The sequence below is a fragment of the Balaenoptera borealis genome (assembly GCF_965194805.1).
Source record: "Balaenoptera borealis genome assembly, chromosome: 14".
In the NCBI taxonomy this organism is placed as follows: Eukaryota; Metazoa; Chordata; class Mammalia; order Artiodactyla; family Balaenopteridae; genus Balaenoptera; species Balaenoptera borealis.
In genome coordinates this window covers 7414016-7439138 of record NC_138875.1, presented here as the reverse complement: position 1 = coordinate 7439138, position 25123 = coordinate 7414016, and the positions used below count along the sequence as shown (strand labels likewise).

General features: G+C 38.5%; 1 protein-coding gene across 7 annotated transcripts in view; it reads left to right on the top strand.

Moving 5' to 3' along the window:
• Positions 1-25123, top strand: part of DOK6 (docking protein 6) — a 396998-nt gene that overhangs the window by 312472 nt on the left and 59403 nt on the right. For all 7 annotated transcript variants that reach the window (XM_082355309.1, XM_082355307.1, XM_082355311.1 and 4 more), the window contains exon 7: positions 13404-13521. In XM_082355309.1, the coding sequence (XP_082211435.1) occupies positions 13404-13521 (118 nt within the window). The remainder of the gene's footprint in view (positions 1-13403; positions 13522-25123) is intronic.

Below are 25123 nucleotides of genomic sequence, written 5' to 3'. Positions count from 1 at the left end.
AATGCCTAAAAAACAACACTGGCAAGACTTGTTGAAGGCACTGCTGTCCAAAGCTGTCAGTTCTTTGGTTTTCCTAAGCTCTAGTGGTTGGAGAAAAACAAATAGCAGAGTCTCACATAGAACTTCTTCCCTAGAAAACAAATTGTTTTCTTTCTCTAAGATTTGTCATTTTACTTGCCCTTGTTGCTAGAAATATAAGACACAAGGGTAAACTCACACATTTAACAAACTAAAAGATTTTTACTGTTCCCAAAACAATAAACCTTTTGAGCAGTAATCATTTAAAAACAAATGATCTTATTTCCTTTTATAATGTAAGATGAAAAGAAATTTCTGGTGAGGAAGCAGCATTGTTTGACTCTACCTACTGCCCTGTAGGCATGGAGGTGGGTCTAATGCCGCCCTGTCTCTGGGGAGGGCAGAGTGGAGAGGAGAAGAGGAGAAGGGGAGAGAGAACAAAGCTTGCTTTATGTACAACTAGCTTAGACTGCGACTCGAAATTAGTGTATTTGCCCTTCTAGATTTATACTTGATCATAAATCTTACCCGAGTATTGACTGCTAGCAGCCTATGAAATAATTTTTTGTCTAAATAGTTGCATGAACGAGGAAATGCTATTTATTCCATTGCATCAATTCCAAGATGCACATCTTTTTCACAGTTGAACATCTCTCTAGTCAGATGGGAGTTACAGTTTAATTAGCAGCAGTGTTCTTTTGTAGTGCTACATAAAATCATGTTGGCTTTCTAATGATGGCATCTTAGAGTGTATAAAATACCGTAATACTTGTTGTAAGCATTCTGAAGACACTGAACTGTTATTCCCAACTGTAGCTAAATTATATCTTTCAATTCCTTTCAAGAATAACTAACAAGGCCATGAGCACTATGTGCTCATTTATAAATTTTGAAGGAATAAGAAAGCTTCCAGAATGGGATGTATCCTAGGTAGTTTGGCTTCCTTTTGAGTGACAACATTCTTCATACCCACATTTTACAGGAATCTCTATCAGCTATGGGGAAAAAACAAACAAACAAAAAGAACTAGTTTTCCCATACTGAAAAGGTGAAGAATTTGGAAACATAATAATCTTGTGAGCCACACACAGGAAAATGTTAATACTTTTTGCAGTCTCTCTTCTAGGTATGTTCATAGAAGTTTACAAAATTCTAGGAGAAGTTTAAATGTGTGATTTGTGATTGCAAGTGGTATGTTATATCCAATATATAGGAATATCTGTTAATGAATTCATTCTTCAAAGTTCTATTCTTGATTCTATTGTTCAATATTATCAATTATTAACCAAAAGACAAGAGCCTTTATTATTACCGACAATGACCAGTTCCCTGCTGGGAAATGCCATTAGCATTTTTGTGAAATTTTCTTTTACTGATTGACAGACACTGATTAAACTAACACAAGCTCACTCAATTAGAACAAATTATTATAGTTGATAACTAAAGTGGGCCTGTGTTCCTAACGTTTCAGAACACTAAAGGAAATTTCGTCTCTAGACAAACACACAAAAACAAAGAAAATATACATTTCTGTCTGCAATAAATACACAAATGAGATGGAAATGACGAGAAGGCAATGTGTAATTTTTCTAATATGTGGTGCTGAGACACAGTGTAATAGTAAATATTTTATTTAGATCATGTTTTTTTCCCTTAAAATTTGTTGTGGATACTCTAGATGTCACTTCAAAAAAAACATTATATCAATATATAATATTTATATATAATATTTAATCAACTTGATTAGAATTGATAACGTATAAGGAAAATGAGTGCCTAACATTAAAAATTTCAACTTCTATGTTTAAAAAATACAATTTTGTTTCTTTTATTTGTACTGCTAGAATGGAACAATAGTAAGGAAATTACAAACATTTTTTATTTTTAAACTGTGGTAATCTTATTTATTGAGGGTCATACAATCTGCTCTTGGCAATTACAAGAATAATTTCCTTAAAAAAACCCAAAACAGATGTCAAAAGTCAATCAAGATGACTCAGCATAAAAACAAATATGACATATACACATACAACCCAAAGAATCAGACTGACTCTTCTTTGGGATAGTGCTGTAAAATAGGGAAACAAGTAGGCCAATAGTGGTCAAACTAAAATCTAAGAAATTGATGTAAGCATTGCATGGGAAGATAGTTAAGGCTGCTTTCAAAGAATGTGAACATAGTTCGCATTCTGGGATGTATTCAGTGAATGCATACACATTACGTGGAAGCAGCATGGCATGGTGGGTAACCAGGTAGACTCTAGGGAAAGACGAGCAGAGCTGTGTGACCTCCTGCAAGTCGCTTACCTCCTCTGTGCCTTAGCTACCTCTTCTTAAAAGAGGAAGAAGGATCAATAATATCTACTTCAGAGTGTTAGAATGCCACCTGGTCTTTAGTAAAAGGTCAATAATTATTAGCTAATTCATAAAATGGCAAAATAAAAACCTTTAATTTTAAATGGGTAAAATTGTATAACCACCACTAAAGTTCATCCCAGATTGTATTATATGCAGACATTGGAAATTAATTACATAAACCTTATTATAGCCTCTAGATATTTATATATTTCAAAATCAAATGACAGCAAAAATTTTATTTAAAACACCTATGAAGTTTAATGCTTTAATATGTATTCATCATGTTCCTTATATTCAAAGGGTGTCTCTGTAAATGTATCTGCTTACAGATGATAGACAGATGAATGATTGATAGATAGATAGAGAGAATATATATTCTTAAAAGCATTACTGAGTACAGGTAAGAATATACCTGTACTTAATACTCGAAGTATTTATGTAGATGTTTGTAATAATTTCTGATGTTATTCCAAAATCCAGCTTTTTTCACACTCTATGAAAGTATTTTGGTCAATACATGGTTAAAAATATATAATAATGACATCCGTTTTGTTTCAAGTTAATGAAAATAATATTCTACAAAGTCCAATTTTATTTTATTTTTTTCAAAGTCCAATTTTAAATGTCACCTAGCAACTTCCACTACATGACTATATGAACTACATTTTATTTGTTAGTCTGGTACAAACTCAGCAAGGTATCTTCTTTTTTTTTTTTTTCCATTTATCTTGAATAAAATGGAAGATTAAGTGTAAGGTGTCCCCTATTGAAAATTAAGTCAAGTCTGTGAGAAGCCAATTGTCCATAAACCTTCCGACTTCAAAGGACTGTTTGAACAAATCCAAACAGTGCCCATCCAAGCCTGGCTGGCTCACGCTCTCCTGCGCTTCTGTTTCCATACAGTTTTCAAGTTTCATGAGCTGTTTTCCAAGAGCAAGTAAAACTAAATGTTCTCCACCAGGAGTGCACCGGTGTTGAGCATTTCCTTTATTAAGCAGCACTGTTTTTTCTTACACTGACATACATGTCACATTAACATATTTCCCTACCACCTGTATTTTTGCTTCTTACCTACAGTGTGTTTCCCGGCCCATTTTCTCTTGTCTCAGACCAACCAGGGCCCATGTTGACACATCCAGCCGTGTGAGGCATTCTTTAACTCTCTTCATACAGAAAAGCGGTGTCTGTCTCTTCCCAGCTGATAGTACACGTATGTGCAAACATACACGCACTCTGCTCACCTGTCTCCCCTCTGTCTTCCACCCCTCCCACCTGCCCATACTGACCACCTATTCCTGACTCACATTAGAGTTTTTTTTACTTCTATTAAGCTTTTAGACTTAGATCCAAGTAGATGCCTCTGCCTCCTTTGTCATTCCTTTGATAGCTCATTTTGGACAAATCTCCACGTCTTGACCACATGGAGACTTGGACGCCACTGGTCTAAGCCACCTCTCTGTGCAGTAGCGGCAGTAAAGGTGCAGCTGTCTTTACTGAGCACTTCAGGCATGACAGGCATTGTGCTTTTCACTCTAAAAGCATCATCTTATAAAATATTTATAACAACACTTAAGGCACATTATATTAACTTTAGAGATAAGGAAAAATTGAATCTTAAAAAAAAAAGTTTAAGTACCTTTCCTGAAGTCAGAAGGCTAGGCAGCTGTGGGGTTGATATTTGACAACAGGTCGCTGACGGCAAAGCCCATGGACTTAACTCCATGATTCTGCCACACAAATTGTGGTGTTCTATCTTGAACATAGCAAAGAGGCACTCGCATTCCGGCCTTGGTCCAGTGGAATAGACCCAGTTGGTGTAATTCTCACCTTACCTGCTCTTTGAATAAGAGGGTTCCAATAATTTATTTTACAGTGAGTGTGGTAAAGAGGGAAGAACATCATGGGCTCCGAGCCTCAGAAACATTACCCACTGGCTGTGGCAGCATGAACAAATTACATGACCCCTCTGAGCCTCATTTTCCTTGTCTGTAAAGTTCAGATGGCATATGTGTTGACAATTTATGTGGATATTAAATGGGATAACCTATGAAACCAGTTTGCACAGGGCCAGGCCCGTAGAGAATGACTCATAAATGCTAATCTATAAATGCTGAATTTTTCCGCTCCCAATTATATAGATTTGTGTCTCAAGTGCTAAAATGATTTTTTAAATTCTAGGCAATAATTAGGGAGAGACAGAGCAAAAGGAAAATTGATTTTTTTATTTTTTTTTTCAATACTTTTTTTCTTTTTTTTGGCTGCACCGCGCAGCTTGTGGGATCTTAGTTCCCTAACTAGGGATCGAACCGGGGCCCTCAGCAGTGAAAGTGTGGAGTCCTAACCACTGGACCACCAGGGAATTCCCCAGAATTGATTTTTTTTAACCATTTTTTTTTTAATACACATGAATTTTATGTAGGTGAACACAAATCAGCATTAAGGTTTATCACAAGGGCCGGCAGAGTCCCAGAACAGCAAAGGGAAATTGCATAAAGGCGGTAGCATAACCTGGATAACGTTTGTGGTAAAGGCGAGAAGAGGTGCTGGTAGCCTGTGTGTTCACAAAACTTATATCAGTTGTCAGGCCCTTCCTGCTGCTTCTTGGTGGCAGAGGTTCTATCAAAGTACAAGGCTGTGTTGTCACATGTTGTCATAGGTGGGGAGGAAGCTCATCTTCCCAGGAGAGATCAGCATTGGAGTCTAAAGAACAGTGGACTCAGAAGTCAAGAGAACTGTTTTCTATTGGAAGTTCTCGAGGTAGGATTTTACCTTGAGCAAATCCTTGAATTTTTTTTTGGATTTTGATTTTCCATCTGTAAGATGAAAACAGCTGGATTCGCTAAGAAAGAGTCTAACCTCGAATTACGTGGCCTGTGTACACAGTGAGCTTGGGCTTCCTCACACCATGGCAGCCTCAGAGCAGTGAGACTCACATGGTGACTCAGAACAAGGGAGAGAAGGAGAAACTGCTGTGAAGGTCTCAAAGGGCATGGCCGAAACAAACAAAATGTTGCATCTACCAGATGTTATTAATCAGAGCAGTCACCAACCAGTCCAGAAGCCCAGATTTAAGGGTCTGGAACCTAGATGCCCTATTTCTGAATGCAGGCTTTCCAAGAATTTGCAGCCATCTTCAATCCTCCACAAAAAATAATACAGTATCTAATATCACTTATGATGAAACTTCATTTGAAAGACATTAAACAGAATCTCTTGATGCTCAGAAAAAGCACAGGACAGAGCAGAAGCACGGTTCTCGTCTCGTGCTTCCACTTCCTTAGAAAAGTCAGGTCATACCTCAAGGCCTCAGCCTCCTCTCATTTTAAAGAGGGATATTTCACCCCTTTCCTATCTCCCAAAAATTTTATGAGGATTTGACTAGGTAAAATAAATGATCTCTGGGCCAAATGCCAGGATAAATGACTGAGAGAAGATAAAGGTGTAGAATATTTGAATTTGGCTGCAAATAGGGAAGTGACATTATTATCTATATGTTGTAAATGCCTAGGAATTTCTAGTAGACCAAGTGCAGATGAAACAAAGGAGAGATGAATGGATGATGGACAACACCACTTCTTGGAAAAGAAGCCCAGACGTGTTAAGAAAGAAGGGGAGATTACTAACCCATTTATGTGGAAGAGTGGAGGTGAAAAGACAGAGATTAGGCTGAACCCTGGGATGGGGAGAACTTTTGTAAGTGGAGTTTTAAAATATAGCTAAAGAATGGGAAAATAAGTTAAAGAACCATAAAACAGTCAGGAAGCTTTGTGTGTCAAATAAAATACCATTTTCATGTGTACTATTTCATTAAGTACTATTTTATAAGAGTACTTAAATATACAAGAGGAAATGGACAGAAACATGTTAATTAGTAATTCAAAATTAATGCTTTCCTTCATATTTGATAAAGTAGATTTACAGTTTTTTTTGAATATATGGAGAAGGAAATTGAGTGAATAGTGTGTGTAGAGAGAGAAAGACGCTACATTCATTGTGCATCTTTTCAAGTACCTATGAAACATTTACAGAAATTGTCATATATTATACCAAAATAAAAAATAAACTTCAATATATAGAAACTACTCAGGCCATATTATCTGACCACAATGCATTATTAAATGAAAATTAATAAAATATGCACAAAAAAGCAATATCTCAACAAAATGTACACAAGCAATCTCCCATATAAAATAGGAAATAATACCACAATTATATAATTTAGAAAAGAATGATTTTTATTCTACTTACAAGCCATTGTGATGTGTACAAAGTGGCATTTGGAAGGAAATGCTTTCATTAATAAAAAAATAAAAATGGAAATGGAAATATTCAACTTGAAAAGATTGAAAAGACCAAGAAAACAAGACAGATAGAAGGTGGAAATTAATTAGGATAAAAGCAAAGTATAAGAAAATATAAGAAAAACTGAAAAATATAAATTCTTTAAATAAATTTTAAAACCCAAGTATATAAGTTGGAGACATGAAAGGACTTACAAAAACAGGCAAAATTCCTTTTAAACTCCAAGAGAATTTGATGTTTTTTTTAATAAAAATGTAAATGTCAAATAATATTAGGAGAATTGAGACTCTTTGGGAAACCACGATCATAATTCTGCTTGTACATACTAAACTAATTCCCTTGGATGGAATACTGACTTAAATGTTTTTTTCTACAGTTTCTCAAAATTCTTTAATATTGGGATCTATTCGTTTTAGTATCAAAAAAGCAGAAACAACTTGAAAGCCTTTCAATGTGGATATATTGAATAAATTGGGGTATGAGATCGTCCTTTGTATTTGTCAGGGTGCATGTAAGTAAATAGGGCCTATGCTAGGTAGTTCAGGAGAGGGAATTTTAATAAGATAGTTTCGACTCAAGATGTAGGAAGAGCGGGGACAATCCAGAGACTAGCAAACGCAGGAAAGATATCCCACCCCCAGCTCCCTTGCCTGCCACAGTGTCACGGAAGCCAGCAGAAGACACAAGACTCCCGGATCAGAGACAAAGGACTGTATTACTCACGGCACAGCCGGCAGCATGAATTCCAGGTTCCCATCAGCTCCCCTGTGCCCCAAGTCCCACGGAACCATGTAGAGCAGCCCAGGTGGCTGCTGCCTATTGTCACAGCTGAGGAACCTGAGTTTAGCTGGTGTTGAACCCAAGTTCATGTGCCCGATGCACAGCGAGGCCAGACAAATGGATACGTTGGAGATTGGAGTAGAGAAAGATGTATTGCGATGCCGTCCAAGGAGAGCAGGGCAGCTCATGCTCAGAAAGCCCCAGTGCCCCGTGGTTTTTTGAGAAGAGTTTTTATAGGCACAGTTTCGAGGGGAGGGCTGCAGGGTGTGTGACCTTCCTCCAGTTGGTTGGTGGTGAGATAACAGGATGACGTTCCAGGAATCAGCCTCTGGTTCCAACCAGTCTGGAGTCCATGTGCTTATTCTCAGCCTGAAGTTACCATCCTCCACCTGGGAGGGGCCTTCTTTCCTGTAGAAGCACTCAAAGGTATGTGTCAGATTGTCAAGTATATCACTTGAGGAGGAACCAGGACCCTACCCCATGGCTGCACTATTGTTTCTGGACTGCCTTTACTTTGTTTCTGCCTTCCCTCACTCGCCTAATTAGTAACCGTTTGAATCTGCCCTTTGGAACCCAGGGAAGGTCTAGGAGACTGAAAGCCTTTTTCCTACAAACAAGACACGGAAAGGCTTTGGTACCCAGGAGGGCCCCACAGGGTCCTGCTTGGTTTCATAGGAACTCCTAATCTTATAAGGTGACTGCTAGCAAACCTGCCCAGCCTTTGCCCTGGAAGAAGACAGTATCTGCGTTTTCCTGGTCAGGAAACAAATATGTCCTCCACCCTGGAGAAAGACACTCTCTTCCAGGCCTGTTTGCTGCACGAGCAAATAATAGTAAGGAACAAAAGTTGTCACAAGAAATGCAGAACCACGTGTGGCCCAGGAAGAATTCTTTCCTAACAACTACCTTGCAACCAAACGTTTTCAAAAGAGTTTTCTGGGGCTTCCCTGGTGGCGCAGTGGTTGAGAATCTGCCTGCCAATGCAGGGGACACGGGTTCGAGCCCTGGTCTGGGAAGATCCCACATGCCACGGAGCAACTAGGCCCGTGAGCCACAACTACTGAGCCCGCGCGTCTGGAGCTTGTGCTCCTCAACAAGAGAGGCCGCGACAGTGAGAGGCCCACGCACCGCGATGAAGAGTGGCCCCCACTTGCCACAACTTGAGAAAGCCCACGCACAGAAACGAAGACCCAACACAGCCAAAAATAAATAAATAAATAATTTTTAAAAATATATATTCTTATTTAAAAAAAAAAGAGTTTTCTGAAGTTTAGGGAAGGGGAGGGAAGCGGGTTGCAGCAGGAAATGATCTCCTCTTTGAGATCGTACACTCATCTCAGATGTTGACATCTGTATATTTACATATTGCCTAAATGGGAGCGAGCAGAAGCTGCCAACCCTTGTTTATATCTTTAACAGTCTTCTAAATATAAGGTTCTTTGCTTTGGGGTTTCCTTTCTTATCCACTGGAAGACAGCATAACTCTTATCCGTATGATGCTCAGATAAAGGTATTAACTGAATATCCATAGGGCACACTTTGGGCCAAAACCATCCTCTTGGGCTGTGGGCTTTGTGAGATGTGCAGTTGTAGCTCTCACAAAGAACAAAGATGTTTTAACTACTCTCCAGACTTGGTGAGCTGTGACTTCTACTCTTTGCAGATGCTAATAAGCAACTTTTGATTCGTAGCTCTGTATCCCAGTGAACTGACTGCTGTTTCAAAAAGAATGAAACCAAGAGAGACATAGAGTCAAAAATGCCAAGAAATGTATGACAAGGGTCTCAAGAACTAAGTTAGCTGCTTCTAGATCTAGATGATTTTTGCATCTAAGCTGAAGCATCCTTTCCAAATACTGATCTTGTGAGAAGCATATGACTTTGCCTGCAGGAAAGAGTCCATGGTTGAATCTTGAGGGTGCTCTGGCAGTATGGGCTGCAGAATTTTGTACCATTTCTTGAGGATTTTCTCACTGACTGAGGCAACGGAAAGAATCATCAGGACAGATCCTCACTGAGAAGAAATATAAGGACTTTGAAGACATGTATTCATCTTGTTTGATCTCTTAAAATAGAGTAATTGCTTCGAAATGATCTCACAGTATCACTTTCTCTTTTATATGTTATATAGATGTTTATTTGCAATATAAATACAAATTGCCCTATGTGGTTTTGTTATACATACTCTTATGATCCTAAAAATCCTCCAAGTCAAAATGATGTATTGTGCTTTCAATTCAGAAATTACTACACCATTTTAAACTAGACAGTATTTTTATCTTAATGTTTTTAATTGGCATGATTGATTATAATATGGAAAGTTAAGGGTGATTTTTATATGTCATTTTGTTGAACCCTCTTACCAAGAGAAGTTTTTGAAGAGTTTAAAATTAAAATTAACAAAATTCTCTAGTAAAAAAGGCTTAAATTATTACCACACTGTCTTTGACATTGTGCCAATCAAAAAGGCCAATTTATAATACATTGCTTAAACTTAATAACAAAATTAAAAGTTACTGGATAAATCAGATGATAGATTGCCAATTCTACATCATCTGCTAGATTGCCAATGGCACAAAATACTTGTATTATTTTGTTAGGGCAGCCATAACAAAATACCACAGACCGAATGGCTTAAACAACAGATATTTCTCACAGGTCTGGAGGTTGAGAAGTCCAAGATCAAAGTTCCAGCAGGGTTGGTTTCTCCGGAAGCCTCTATCCTTACCTTGCAGATGGCCTCCTTGCTGTGTCCTCACATGGCCTTTTCTCCGTTACTGTGCATCCCTGGTGTCTCTTCCCCTCTTTAGAAGGACATCAGTCCTATTGGACTAGGGTCCCACCCTTATGACCTCATTTAGCTGTAATTAACCTCTTTAAAGGCCTTATTTCCAAATACATTCACATGAAGGTTAGGGTTTCAACATGAATTTAGAGTGGACAAAATTTGGTCCATAACCGTACTCAAGATATAGCTTTGAACCATGAATGATGAAGGGATTCTCTAATGTCTAGGAGAAGACTTAAACATCCGAGATGAAGCAGACAAGATTTGTACCTGTGGCAAGGATCCTGAGAATATCCACATTCAAGTTCTCAAATAAAAATGTTCCACCTTTCTGCAATTAAATATTGGAGTAGAATAAAGAGAAACTAAAGAACGAATGAAGAAACAGAAGGCTAAAGGTCTCCGAGAACTTGAAAACAGTGAGGAGTGGAAAAACAATATGGGATGATTCAGATAAAAATTTTATGGAGGAAATTATTCTCAAGTGTTTTCCAGTTATTTGTTTCCAGCAAACAAAATGTGTTTACTGTGTTTCCATGATACCTAAGACTGACCATTTGGGAGGAAACATGTTTCCCAGAATTTAAAAACATAGAAGGAGAAGCACTTTTATCAAATTTTGGGAAGATGAATTTACCACTGATGCTCTATTGGGTGCTAAGTAGTAAACAATCTGATAATATATTAGAAAAAAAGAATAAAGAATAGACAAGTACGATTAATATGAGATTCATTTTATGGATTAATTGATGCTGTTAATGGGCATTGCTGACACTAACTAAAGATTTTATGTGTTTAATTAAATTTACGCCTCACATGAGAAATTGGCTTCAAAAGTGCAACCCTTTTGTCCCGTGACAATTTCATAAAATGAGCCTTGCCCCTATTCTTACAGTAGTGGGTGTTGGGTGTTAGTGTGTATGAGGCTATTTTGTGTCTTCTTAGCATGCATAGCTCACCCACAGAGATTCCCCAACGGTTAGGTCTGGGGTAGAACTGGAAGTGTGGGCAGTTAACGAGCATCCCAAAGATTCTGAAAAGCACCGCCCTATTGTAACCCAGAAGTTTGGCTGCTCCCCGTCGCTCCCTATCTACCAACCACGGGATGTGGGTGTGTTAGTACACCTATTTCATAATAAAACGGAAAAACTTTGGAATATAGCAAATTTTGAAAATATAAAAATTGGCTGCAATGTTGCTATGCTTGGAGGCATCTTTAAAAAAATAAAAAGAACTTCAACAGGGCCAGACTTCTAAATACACCGAGCAGGACACTTTTGTGGCAAGACATAGCAGTTCTGGAAATGCCTCGCTACTAAAAAAGTGAAATCAAATAAATACGTTCAAGCCCAATGGCTTGACCTTCTGTTAAACTTTAAAAGCCTCCTAGTTTTATACGGCTTTAAAGGGCCTGTTATGTCATACGAGGCACTCCGGACAGCGCCTTCTTCGAAGGGTAGCGCCACTGGATGCAGATATATGAGAACTGTTGGGGGTTGGGAGAGCCCCTTGGGGCAGCGTCCACCCCAGGGAACAAATGGGACTCTAAGGCTAGGTTTGACCAAAGTGATCCTTACAGCTCCCAGTTTTGCCAAGAGTCAGATATTAAATAAAGGGGAAATGTGAGATGTTATTAATTAGAGGATTGCCCACTGTCAGAAAGTGCACGTTTGCTCAGATTACATCAGAGAAATGTGCACGAAGCCCAAACAAAACCATTTCTGGATGTTTTTTAAAAAAAGTGTGAATCAGTAAAAATGAATTTCTTTCTTGAAAATGCAATGTAAAGGATTATTCTATTTGAACTAATCATATGAGCGTCACCTGATGGGATGTTGTGTGGATCTCTGTAGCTAACCTTACAGTTTATCTTTCAAGTAAGAAAATATACCACACTTTTATCACAGAACTTCTCAGGGAAAACACTTTTTCTAATATGTACAAACTCCTATTGCAGCAGCAAGGAAAAAGGTCTATTTGAGGAAAGAGCCATTGGGTAAGGGTGGGAGCGGGTGTCAGGAAAAACTGTAAGACGCTGTATGTTTGGGCCACTCAGGATGGCTGCTCTCTTGCTCTCTGTTCATCCCCTGCCCGACCAGGGCCTGCTTCACCTGCACCCTATGCATACGACTGACCTTCCTGCGTACTTGCCCCAGGTCCCAGCTGGTGATTGTTCTTATCAAAGGGGCGGGGAGGTGCATGCCCTCCGCTGGTTTCCCTGGTAACTAATGAGCCCACCTGACGTCAATCCCCATATAACTGGCAATCCCTCTCCCCCAGCAAAGACTGCCGCCATGTCCTGCCACCTCCTGCCCTCCTTGCGCCGGCACATGGTACGGTGTCACTCCAGGACCTTGCTTCAGACATGTAAGCTCCCCCATCCGTTAAACCACTGATGTCTCTGTTGCCAGCTCCGGGCTCTTTCTTCGGTCTTGAAGCTGGGCAAGCACAGGGCTTGTAGGCTTGTGGGGTGCAGCCCAACAGACAATGAAATGGGTGAAAAAGAAATGGTATCTTGTGTTTGGCACCATTTGGGGGTATCTGCTTCTGAAAGGGCTTGCACCTCCATTTTTTTGAGTTATTTTACAATTCAATAAATTGTAGAAAGCCGATAATGCAGGTAATTCTTGCTTATAGAGATGCAAATAAACTTGTCTGATAGAATGTAATTGATTATTGCTGTGGCTATTTACCATTGATTATTGCTGTGGCTATTTACCAGCGTTCCTGATCAGCTATAAGCCCTTTGAATTCTCCTTGGAATCAGTCTACCATCTTTTTGTTCCCTTCTTAATTAATGAGTGAGATTAATTGTTTACAAGTGTTCATTTCATATTTTTTAAGTCATGATTTTCCTTTTTTTTAAAATGATATCTTGGAAGTTCCCTGGCAGTCCAGTGGTTAGGATTCAGCGCTTTCATTTCAGTGGCCCCAGGTTCAATCCCTGGTCGGGGAACTAAGATCCTGCAAGCCACACGGCGCACCACGCACCCGCCTCCAAAAATAAAACAAAATGGTATCTTGAAACAGCAGGTAATGCAGGAATCTGTAACAGATTCTATCATATGTCAGCCACGTTTAACCCTGAACTTTTAAAAGAGCACGTTTCAGTTTAATATTTTAAATAAAGCCTAACACACATTATCTTTGTCTTTTAGCTTCAGACAAGCTTGACTGAACCAATGGCGTTGTCCAAATCAGTATCTCTCCCCCGCAGCGCGTACTGGCATCACATCACTCGGCAGAACAGCGTTGGAGAAATCTACAGTTTGCAAGGCAAGTAACCGTGAAGCACCGCCTTTAGCTTCCTACAGGTGGACCACGGGCCATGCATATTGCTTTGTATTTGCATCGCTTGCTTTTCCTCCATTTCCATTTATCAGCTGTCACTGGCCACAGTGGGAGCTCTGAGATTTACCGTGGCTTTGCTAAAGGTATCATTTCATAGACTCATGGTAAAAATTATCCCAAAGAGCACCAAGGGCTGAGGACCCACTTTGGCACAGGAATTTGACTAAAACATTATAGAAAACATATTATCCGAAGCTAAAAGTAGTTAATACCAGGGTCTGTTTCATGCTGTGTTTTACAAAGGATTTCTTTCTTAGCATCTTGTTGCCATAATAGGATTGAATATCAGTTCAGGAGGCTGACTTCCAGCTCTGTGATGAAATGCTGCATGAACCTACTCATAGTTTTAAGGTTTAGCCAAAGCCTTGACATAGAAACCATATGGGAGGGTGCAGGGCAGAAGGAGACGAGTGTAAGTATGTTGCTTCTGTATTTTTCCTAATGATAAAGCGTTGACTGACTGCTTAGCGGATGAATCAGAGGAACAGAGAGCAGGTATTTGATCAACAGCAGCAGAATTCAGTTTCCGTGGTTCTCTTCCTATTTTTTCCCTTTTGTCCTAAATTCATAAACTTAACCTTCAGATAAAATATTCAGCTGCAAGAAACTAACAGCTGACCAAGACAGGAGGAAGCAGGAACTAAGAAAAATAAGGCTAAAAAAACACAGCTGAAAACACTCATCAAAACTTTTTTGAGCATAATAGGCTTGAACATACTAGGTACCCAATAAATATCTGGTGAAGGAATGGCCATCATAAGCTTTCAGAATATTTTTCTTTTCATACATTAACTTTTGCTCATATTAACAACACTAAATGTTTTGACAAAAAAAAAAAAATTCTGTAACAAGCAAACTGAAATAGTGTATTTTTAAAGCAGTATTTGCTTGCCAGAGTTTCAAACCTAGAATAATGGGATTTGATGTGTGGGAATGAATGATTAAAGATACATTCTGCAAGGAAAAGCAGTCAGAACCACGTTAGTCACTTACAAAAGATAATTGCATTTTATATTTTAAATGAACCCTCTTATCACCAGCTTGACTACCTGTATTTAATAGGTCATTATTATCTTTTTGTATTATTTATTTGTATGAGAAAATCTTTAATGGCACAAGGATTAGAGGATTGAGAAAAGGAGGGGACCTGCTTTGACAGTTTCATGAGTCAGAAAGAGGAGACGTGCTTCCATTCTGTTTTTTCTGTCCACAAATGCCAGTAACCACACACTAAAATCGCCCGAGTCATGATCTTGTAAAGTTTATCTTGCTTGTTCCGGGGATTAGAAATAATTAGAAAATATGCCTTTAACGTAAGGTTGTTTTTACTTAAACATAAACGTATATATGTAAATATTGATATTCAATAGAAGAAAACTAAAACTGGAATATTTGAATAAGAGAATGAAAACAGTTAAATTTCTAAGCAAAAAGAAAGCGAGATGTTAATAGAAATAAATTGGAAATGGATTGGAACCACTGTACTGAAAACTTTGGGTTCTGACAAGTTGTCGGTCTGTAATCCCAGCAAATAAAAGACTGTGCTCTTCACGGTAACATACAGAAAACTTTTCTCTGAAGGTAGCATTAAGATTTAGACTGATAACTTCAGAAATAATGTCATAAGCACCCAACAAAAAATACCAGAATGCATTAAATTTCTGAAAACATTGCCAGAGACTTGTTGGAGGACAGTATTGATTTACACAATAAAATAGAATCAATAACTAATTAGAATTCTCTATGATTTATGTCACAGATATTAATTTCCAGTTAAGGGTTTCAAATGCCTTATTGATTACGATGAACTGTTTATTTATATGATCTTGTTGGCGAGGAAAAATTTACCTTCTAACCTTCCAGGTTCTTTGGCTGGTCTAATAATTAAATTGACATTAGATTAACAGGAGAAAAAAAATTTGTTATATATACGGGAGTCCCATGAGAGCCAAAGGCAAGTCTGGCATCTGAGGCTTATATGGCATCCTGAGCTAAGGGAAGGGACAGGGGCCTGGGGCTTCCAAGGGGAGGAAGGTGAGTCACAGGACGATAAGAAGAGCAGATGTTTGGTAATTAAATGTTTGCCCTGCCACACAGATCGGGCATTCAGATAAAGTTATCTCTGTGTCTGAGCCAGGCCCCCTGTCTAAATTCGTTTAGGCAATTAAGTGAGAGGTTAAAAGTTCTTCCTGAGTCTTTTGGACCTTGATTGTATTCAGCTCAAAATAATCCACACGCCAAAGTGGCACATTTTGGGGAGACTCATTCCGAACCCCTTCAATCTCAATGTCACATTCTTCTTTGGTTGTTAGTTGTTGTTTTTATGTAACAAAAAATATGCATTGATTAAGGTAATTACTGTAAGTCAGATAAATATAGAATATACTCAATGTAGAGTACATTTCACTGTACTGTGCATTTATTTTTGTGTTGCATACTTCTTAGAGCAATACATTTTGCCATTTTATATACCCCTCATATTATGGTTATATCATATAGAGAGAGATACAGATAGATAAATAGATTGTAGGTAGGTAGATAATATATAGATCAATATAGATACAAATTTGTTAGTGATACTTTGACAATGATTTATTTTGTTCTCCTTTTGTTCTGCTGAGGAGCTGAGAGAGGTGGAGGGGCAGAGCCTTTGACCATGGTTTCTCCTGGGGTGTAATCCCCTCAGGCTCTACCCTCATGGAATTAGGGCAGAATAAACTACTGAATCAAGAAAAATCAAAATAGAAACAACCTTATCACCCCTTCATGCACAGGTGCATTTTTTTTCACTAAACTACAGTTAAAAGTGTGGTTATTTTGCATCTCACTCCCTCAGTTGTGCTCCTTGAAGTGGCATCACCTCTTCTTTACAAAGAGGAGAACATAGTCAAGCAACTATATCATTGATCTTCCAGAGTCAAAGGAAAACTCTGGCGTTGGTGGGTGATATATCGTCAAGTAAACTGCAGGTAGCATTGAGGAATAAAAGTCCGTCGTTAGAATTTTTTCACCATACTGTTAACATTCTAACTGTGAAGCTGAGATCAATATGAATTAAACTCAACAGGCTTTCATTCAGAAGGTAAAGAGGGAACAGTTTTATATGCTTAAAGTTTAATAGATTGGAATTCATTAATAAGCAGCACATGTACTGGAATGGAAAAAAAATTCCTGGTGTGAAAACAAATCCATTCCATATAAAGACTTACCTATAACTTAAATTGCCGGTCACCCTCAAAACTGCACCTTACTTGGTTTTACTGTATTCACTTCTGTCATCCAGTCTATAACCATAGAGGCAAGATACACTGTAAAAGACTGACATATCAATACTGACATCCTGCGTTTTGTTTACTCTAATGTTTGGGGAAAAGGTGCAATATCAGATCTCTCCATGGTACTCCCAGAACAGCGCTCTGACAGTACAAGCTGTTGTGGTTTCCCCAGTGTGCTCTAGCTCTCTGGAGTCAAAAACATTGAAAAGCAGAATGATTACTCTTTAATAAGTACACACTAGCTAAGTACGAGGCAGCTGCTGTTTAAAATCTCTATCCCTAAATGGCTTTGATGGGTTATGTCACCTCTTCCTGGAGAAGTCGTTAATAAAGACTTTTCCTTTTCTCAATTTTTACCGGGTAATCGGGATGATTGATTTGTATTAGAAAGTAATTTTTGATTTATGTTTCTCTAACTTCTGCATTTATGAAAAACATTTGTGTCACAACACATTCTACAGATGTTATCTCTAGACTCAGGGAAACATAAACTGTTAAAGGGAAGGAAACATGATCTTGAACTCTTGACTCTAAAGTGAATGCTCAAAACACATCATTTGTTTTACTAGTGATAGAACTGTGATTTTAGTTCTAAGGCCTTCAGCAGAAAATGTGTTGGGAGGATGAGGAACACTCAAAAAAAGCAAGACAGAAAGAAAGAAGGAAAGAGAGAGAAAGAGAGGAAGGGAGGGAGGAAGGGGAAAGAAGGAAAGAAGAAAAAGAAAGAGAAAGAAAAAGAAAAGAAAGAAGAAAGAAAGAAGGAAGGAAGAAAGAAAAGAAAAGAAAGAAAAAGACCACTCAACAGCCAATAAATCGAGAGGCAAGATTCGGTAGAGAAGGACGGACTTTATTCAGAAAAGCCGGCAATCTGGGGAGATGGTGGATTCATGTCCAGAGACCAGTTCCCAAGATTCTGCTCAGCCATGACAGCTTTTAAAGGGAAAAAGGGGAAACCATTTCAGTTAATCATTAAGGCAGGAGGTCAGATTCTTCATCATTTTTCTGCTGTGTGCAGGCCTGCCGACTCCTCCCCATCTTTCTTGGGACACGTCTTGCCCACAGGGTCTACCTGCCCCCACAGGGTCCACCCGCAAATTTGCTAAGGGGAAGAAGCTAGGGGTAGAGAGTCAGTCATTCTTTAACTACTTAATTCTTCGTTCTTACTCGTTCTCATCCAGGAAAGGAACCAACAGGTTAGGTAAGGTGTTGTGTATATTTAGAAAAGCAGAAACTAGGAGCTATATTAAATGTTGCCTGATGATCTCATCTTTATGACTAAGGTCTAAGGAAAACAGGGATGAAGAAACAGAAAAGGGGCAAAGGAGCTGCTTACAGTAAGGAGGTCAGAGTTTTTCTTACTTAAGGCTCTCACCTTGACTTTTAATTGCCATTCTACTTATTTAGATGATGGACTATAGAGCAGGGTCTTTAAAGTGGGATTTGTGAAGATGACAAGAGCATTTATTAAAGACGACAAATCAAACTAGTAAAGACCATGGGTGGTACCAAAGCTCGCTCACGGGAGGCACTTGTGAGTCTTCAGTGAACTCAAAAATGTATTAGAAAATGCGTTATAAAGGATACAAGGAGGTGATGGCATCACGACCACTCTTCTCCCTGAGGACAGATCTCAACCAGTGTCGCGAAAGGAACCACTCCACCCCACTGTCCCAGCAGCCTTTCTCTGTGCACAGGCTCAGGACTTTTGTTGGTGCATCTGTTTCTTGCTTTAGGATCGTTGTTAGTGAACACAGACGCTTGCTGCTGCTGGTCTTTCCTTTGGTAGCACAGGAGATACTGTGAGATGCTGGGTTTCTGCCTCTCCACCTGATGCTTCCATCCGGGATTAGCTCTTCCACAGGCTACAATGACGAGAAGGGGGCATCGAGAATGTGAGCTGGAAATGATCCCCACGCGCCGCCTTATGAGACTGTGTGTTATCCTTAAACTTTCCCTGATACATTTAATGACTATTTTTTACACTAATCTACATGGGATAGGCTGGGACTTGTTTTTGAACAGCCTGAACAACTTCTCTCTTTGAATTAAGGACGATTGGGGGTGCCGTGTGTGAAGGTGACAACTTTTGGAGTTCTGCTTTCATTAAACTGATTAATATTCAAATGCCAGCTCTGAACTGTCTGCTCCCTCCACCCGTGGTACATCTGTAATTAGCTCCAGACCCCCGGTGTCAGCACAACAGCCAACCTGATTACACAGAAGGCATGTTATGTTCACCGAAAGGGCATCTGCTGCTCCAATTTCTCAGAAGGACAGGATGCAAACAGGCAATTCGAATTAGAGATAACCTTTGGAAAACGGTAAATAGAGTTCTGGCGGAGATGAGGGAGGTAAATCAAAGGATTTACTCACTCTTTCCTCAGCTCTGACCCTCTGTCCTTCTTTACTGCCTGTTTAATTTCAAGTTCGCATGGTTTTTAAATTGCTTCCATTGAGATCTTCTGTTTAAATTTTCATGATATGATGTTTTCCAAATTGCAAAGTTAATAAAAGCCTCCTGTAGCAAGTAACACACACACACACACACACACACACACACACACACACAGAGAAATTTGCACCGGTGGTAAAAAGGAGCTTGCACGTGTTCACGCTCCCATCTTCCCGGGATTTGATCTGCATGTTGTCAGGTGAATCAGTCACTGTGGGTCCACAGCAGCCAATACCTCACACCTTCTCCATAAGGCCCGACCCTGCTTCTGGCGATCTGGCAACACACCTTAAAACATGAGCCGGATTTTAGAATCAACACTTTGTGTCTATCAAACCTTCTCTATGAACATGTACTGCATATCCTTACCTTACGAAGGGTAAGTCAAAAGCAGAAAGTGCCTCCCTGGATATCAGTTTTCAGAGAGGAATGAAACACTTGCTTCCCCAAGATAGACACCATAAAAATGCTCCAAATATTCTCAGTGTGAAATGTCCCTCAAACCCCACAGTTTTCATCCATCACTCCCTCTTCCAAGCTCCCAGACATTTAGGTATAGCTTTAATATATCAATCTATTTGTTTATAAACCTGTTTCTTCTACTAGGTTGCGAGGTAGCAACTTTTTTTGTTATGGTGAATCTACATTTTCTTTTTCCTTTTTTTTAAATTTTTTAATTTAATTTTATTTTTTTTACACAGCAGGTTCTTATTAGTCATCCATTTTATACACATCAGTGTATACATGTCAATCCCAATCTCCCAATTCATCACACCACCATCCCCACCCCCTGCCGCTTTCCCCCCTTGCTGTCCATACGTTTGTTCTCTACATCTGTGTCTCTATTTCTGCCCTGCAAACTGCTTCATCTGTACCATTTTTCTAGGTTCCATATATATGCATTAATATACGATATTTGTTTTTCTCTTTCTGACTTACTTCACTCTGTATGACAGTCTCTACATCCATCCACGTCTCTACAAATGACCAGTTTCGTTCCTTTTTATGGCTGAGTAATATTCCATTGTATATATGTACCACATCTTCTTTATCCATTCGTCTGTCGATGGGCATTTAGGTTGCCTTCATGACCCGGCTATTGTAAATAGTGCTGCAGTGAACATTGGGGTGCATGTGTCTTTTTGGATTATGGTTTTCTCTGGGTATATGCCCAGTAGTGAGATTGCTGGATCATATGATAATTCTATTTTTAGTTTTTTAAGGAACCTCCATACTGTTCTCCACAGTGGCTGTATCAATTTACATTCCCAGCAACAGTGCAAGAGGGTTCCCTTTTCTCCACACCCTCTCCAGCATTTGTTGTTTCTAAATTTTCTGATGATGCCCATTCGAACTGGTGTGAGGTGATACCTCATTGTAGTTTTGATTTCCATTTCTCTAATAGTGATGTTGAGCAGCTTTTCATATGCTTCTTGGCCATCTGTATGTCTTCTTTGGAGAAATGTCTGTTTAGGTCTTCTGCCCATTTTTGAATTGGGTTGTTTGTTTTTTTAATACTGAGCTGCATGAGCTGTTTATATATTTTGGAGATTAATCCATTGCCTATTGATTCGTTTGCAAATATTTTCTCCCATTCTGAGTGTTGTCTTTTTGTCTTGTTAGTAATTTCCTTTGCTTTGCAAAAGCTTTTAAGTTTCATTAGGTCCCATTTGTTTATTTTTATTTCCATTACTCTAGGCTGTGGATCAAAAAAAGATCTTGCTGTGATTTATGTCAAAGAGTGTTCTTCCTATGTTTTCCTCTAAGAGTTTTATAGTGTCTGCCTTACATTTAGATCTTTAATCCATTTTGAGTTTATTTTTGTGTATGGTGTTAGGGAGTGTTCTAATTTCATTCTTTTACATGTAGCTGTCTGGTTTTCCCAGCACCACTAATTGAAGAGACTGTCTTTTCTCCACTGTATATCCTTGCCTCCTTTGTCATAGATCAGTTGACCACAGGTGTGTGGGTTTATCTCTGGGCTTTCTCTCCTGTTCCATTGATCTATATTTCTGTTTTTGTGCCAGTACCATATTGTCTTGATTACTGTAGCTTTGTAGTATAGTCTGAAGTCAGGGAGCCTAATTCCTCCAGCTCCGTTTTTCTTTCTCAAAATTGCTTTGGCTACTCGGGGTCTTTTGTGTTTCCATACAAATTGTGAATTTTTTTGTTCTACTTCTGTGAAAAATGCTGTTAGCAGTTTGATAGGGATTGCATTGAATCTGTAGATCGCCTTGGGTAGTATAGTCATTTTCACAGTGTTGATTCTTCCAATCCAAGAACATGGTATATCTCTCCATCTGTTTGTATCATCTTTAATTTATTTCATCAGTGTCTTATAGTTTTCTGCATACACGTCTTTTGTCTCCTCAGGTAGCTTTATTCCTAGGTATTTTATTCTCTTTGTTGCAATGGTAAATGGGAGTGTTTCCTTAATTCCTCTTTCAGATTTTTCGTCGTTAGTTTATAGGAACGCAAGAGATTTCTGTGCATTAATTTTGTATCCTGCAACTTTACCAAATTCATGGATTAGCTCTAGTAGTATTCTGGTGGCACCTTTAGGATTCTCTATGTATAGTATCATGTCATCTACAAACAGTGACAGTTCTACTTCTTCTTTTCCAATTTGTATTCCTTTTATTTCTTTTTCTTCTCTGATTGCCGTGGCTAGGACTTCCAAAACTATGTTGAATAATAGTGGTGAGAGTGGACATCCTTGTCTCGTTCCTGATCTTAGAGGAAATGCTTTCAGTTTTTCACCATTGAGAATGATGTTTGCTGTGGGTTTCTCATGTGTGGCCTTTATTATGTTGAGGTAGGTGTCCCTCTATGCCCACTTTCTGGAGAGGTTTTATCATAAATGGGTGTTGAATTTTGTCAAAAGATTTTTCTGCATCTATTGAGATGATCATATGGTTTTTCTTCTTCAGTTTTTTAATATGGTGTATCACATTGATTGATTTGCATATATTGAAGAATCCTTGCATCTCTGGGATTAATCTCACTTGATCATGGTGTATGATCCTTTTAATGTGTTGTTGGATTCTGTTTGCTAGTATTCTGTTGAGGATTTTTGCAACTATATTCATCAGTGATATTGGTGTGTAATTTTCTTTTTTTGTAGTATCTTTGTCTGGTTTGGGTATCAGGGTGATGGTGGCCTCATAGAATGAGTTTGGGAGTGTTCCTTCCTCTGCAGTTTCTGGAAGAGTTTGAGAAGGATGGGTGTTAGCTCTTCTCTAAATGTTTGATAGAATTCACCTGTGAAACCATCTGGTCCTGGACTTTTGTTTGTTGGAAGATTTTTAATCACAGTTTCAATTTCATTATTTGTGATTGGTCTGTTCCTATTTTCTATTTCTTCCTGGTTCACTCTTGGAAGGTTATAACTTTCTAAGAATTTGTCCATTTCTTTCAGGTTGTCCATTTTATTGGCATAGAGTTGCTTGTAGTAGTCTCTTAGGATGCTTTGTATTTCTTCAGTGTCTGTTGTAACTTCTCCTTTTTCATTTCCAATTTTATTGATTTGAGTCCTCTCCCTCTTTTTCTTTAGGAGTCCGGCTAATGGTTTATCAATGTTGTTTATCTTCTCAAAGAACCAGCTTTTAGTTCTATTGATCTTTGCTCTTGTTTTCTTTGTTTCTATTTCACTTATTTCTGCTCTGATTTTTATGATTTCTTTCCTTCTGCTAACTTTGGGTTTTGTTTTTCTTTCTCTACTTCTTTTAGGTGTAAGGTTAGATTGTTTATTTGAGATGTTTGTTGTTTCTTGAGGTAGGATTTTATTGCTATAAACTTTCCTCTTAGAACTGCTTTTGCTCCATCCCATAGGTTTTGGATTGTCGTGTTTTCATTGTCATTTGTCTCTAGGTATTTTTTGATTTCCTCTTTGATTTCTTCAGTGATCTCTTGGTTATTTAGTAACGTATTGTTTAGCCTCCATCTGTCTGTGTTTTTTACGTTTTTTTCCCTGTAATTGATTTCCAATCTCATAGTGTTGTGGTCAGAAAAGATGCTTGATATGATTTCAATTTTCTTAAATCTACTGAGGCTTGATTTGTGACCCAAGATGTGATCCATCCTGGAGAATGTTCCATGCGCACCTGAGAAGAAAGTGTAATCTGCTGTTTTGGGGTGGAACGTCCCATAAATAGCAATTAAATCTATCTGGTCTATTGTGTCATTTAAAGCTTGTGTTTCCTTATTAATTTTCTGTTTGGATGATCTGAGGTAGCAACTTTGAATGATTTTTTATCCCCATGGCTGTGCTAAATTTGGGTGGCTCAGTCATTGTGAAGAGGCTCTATCTGCAGAGGTTAAAATCTGGAGTTTCAGAGTTAAGTAAACCTGAGTTTGAATATTAACTTTACCACTGCTAAGTTGTGTGACTTTGGGCTATTTACTTAATCTTTCTAAGCCTCATATTCTTGGTCTCTAAAACGAGGATAATGGTACCTATCACAGCGCTTAAATGAGATTGTCCACATAAGGTATAAAGATTCCATAATTACTAACCATTGTCAATATTAAATTTGCAATAAGAAGTTTCTTTCCCAGACAAAGGGAAGAATGCTCTCCTATTACGGTTATTTTTTAACAACTTTATTTGAATATAATTGCTTTACAATGGTGTGTTAGTTTCTGCTTTATAACACAGTGAATCAGCTATACATATACATATATCCCACATCTCTTCCCTCTTGCATCTCCCTCCCTCCCACCCTCCCTATCCCACCCCTCTAAGTGGTGACAAAGCACCGACCTGACCTTCCTGTGCTATGCAGCTGCTTCCCACTAGCTATCTATTTTACATTTGGTAGTGTATATTTGTCCATGCCAATCTCTCACTTTGCCCCAGCTTACGCTTCCCCCTCGCCATCCTCAAGTCCATTCTCTAGTAGGTCTGCGTCTTTATTCCCATCCTGCCCCTAGGTTCTTCATGACCATTTTTTTTTTAGATTCCATATATATGTGTTAGCATACGGAATTTGTTTTTCTCTTTCTGACTTACTTCTCTCTGTATGGCAGACTGTAGGTCCATCCACCTCACTACAAATAACTCAATTTCATTTCTTTTTATGGCTGAGTAATACTCCATTGTATATATGTGCCATATCTTCTTTATCCATTCATCTGTCGACGTACACTTAGGTTACTTCCATACCCTGGCTACTGTAAATACAGCTGCAATGAACATTGTGGTACATGACTGTCTTTGAATTATGGTTTCCTCAGGATATATGCACTGTAGTCAGATTGCTGGGTCATATGGTAGTTCTATTTTTAGTTTTTTAAGGAACCTCCATACTGTTATTCTTTTTGTTGCAAGGGTAAATGGGAGTGTTTCTTTAATTTCACTTTCAGATTTTTCATCATTAGTGTATAAGAATGCAAGAGATTTCTGTGCATTAATTTTGTATCCTGCAACTTTACCAAATTCATTGATTAGCTCTAGAAGTTTTCTGGTAGCATATTTAGGATTCTCTATGTATAGTATCATGTCATCTGCAAACAGTGACAGCTTTACTTCTTCTTTTCCCATTTGGATTCCTTTTATTTCTTTTTCTTCTCTGACTGCTGTGGCTAAAACTTCCAAAACAATGTTGAATAACAGTGGTGAGAGTGGGCAAACTTGTTTCGATCCTGATCTTAGTGAAAATGGTTTCAGGTTTTCACCAATGAGGCTGATGTTGGCTGTGGGTTTGTCATATATGGCCTATATTATGTTGAGGTAAGTTCCCTCTCTGCCTACTTTCTGGAGGGTTTTTATCATAAATCGGTGTTGAATTTTGTCAAAAGC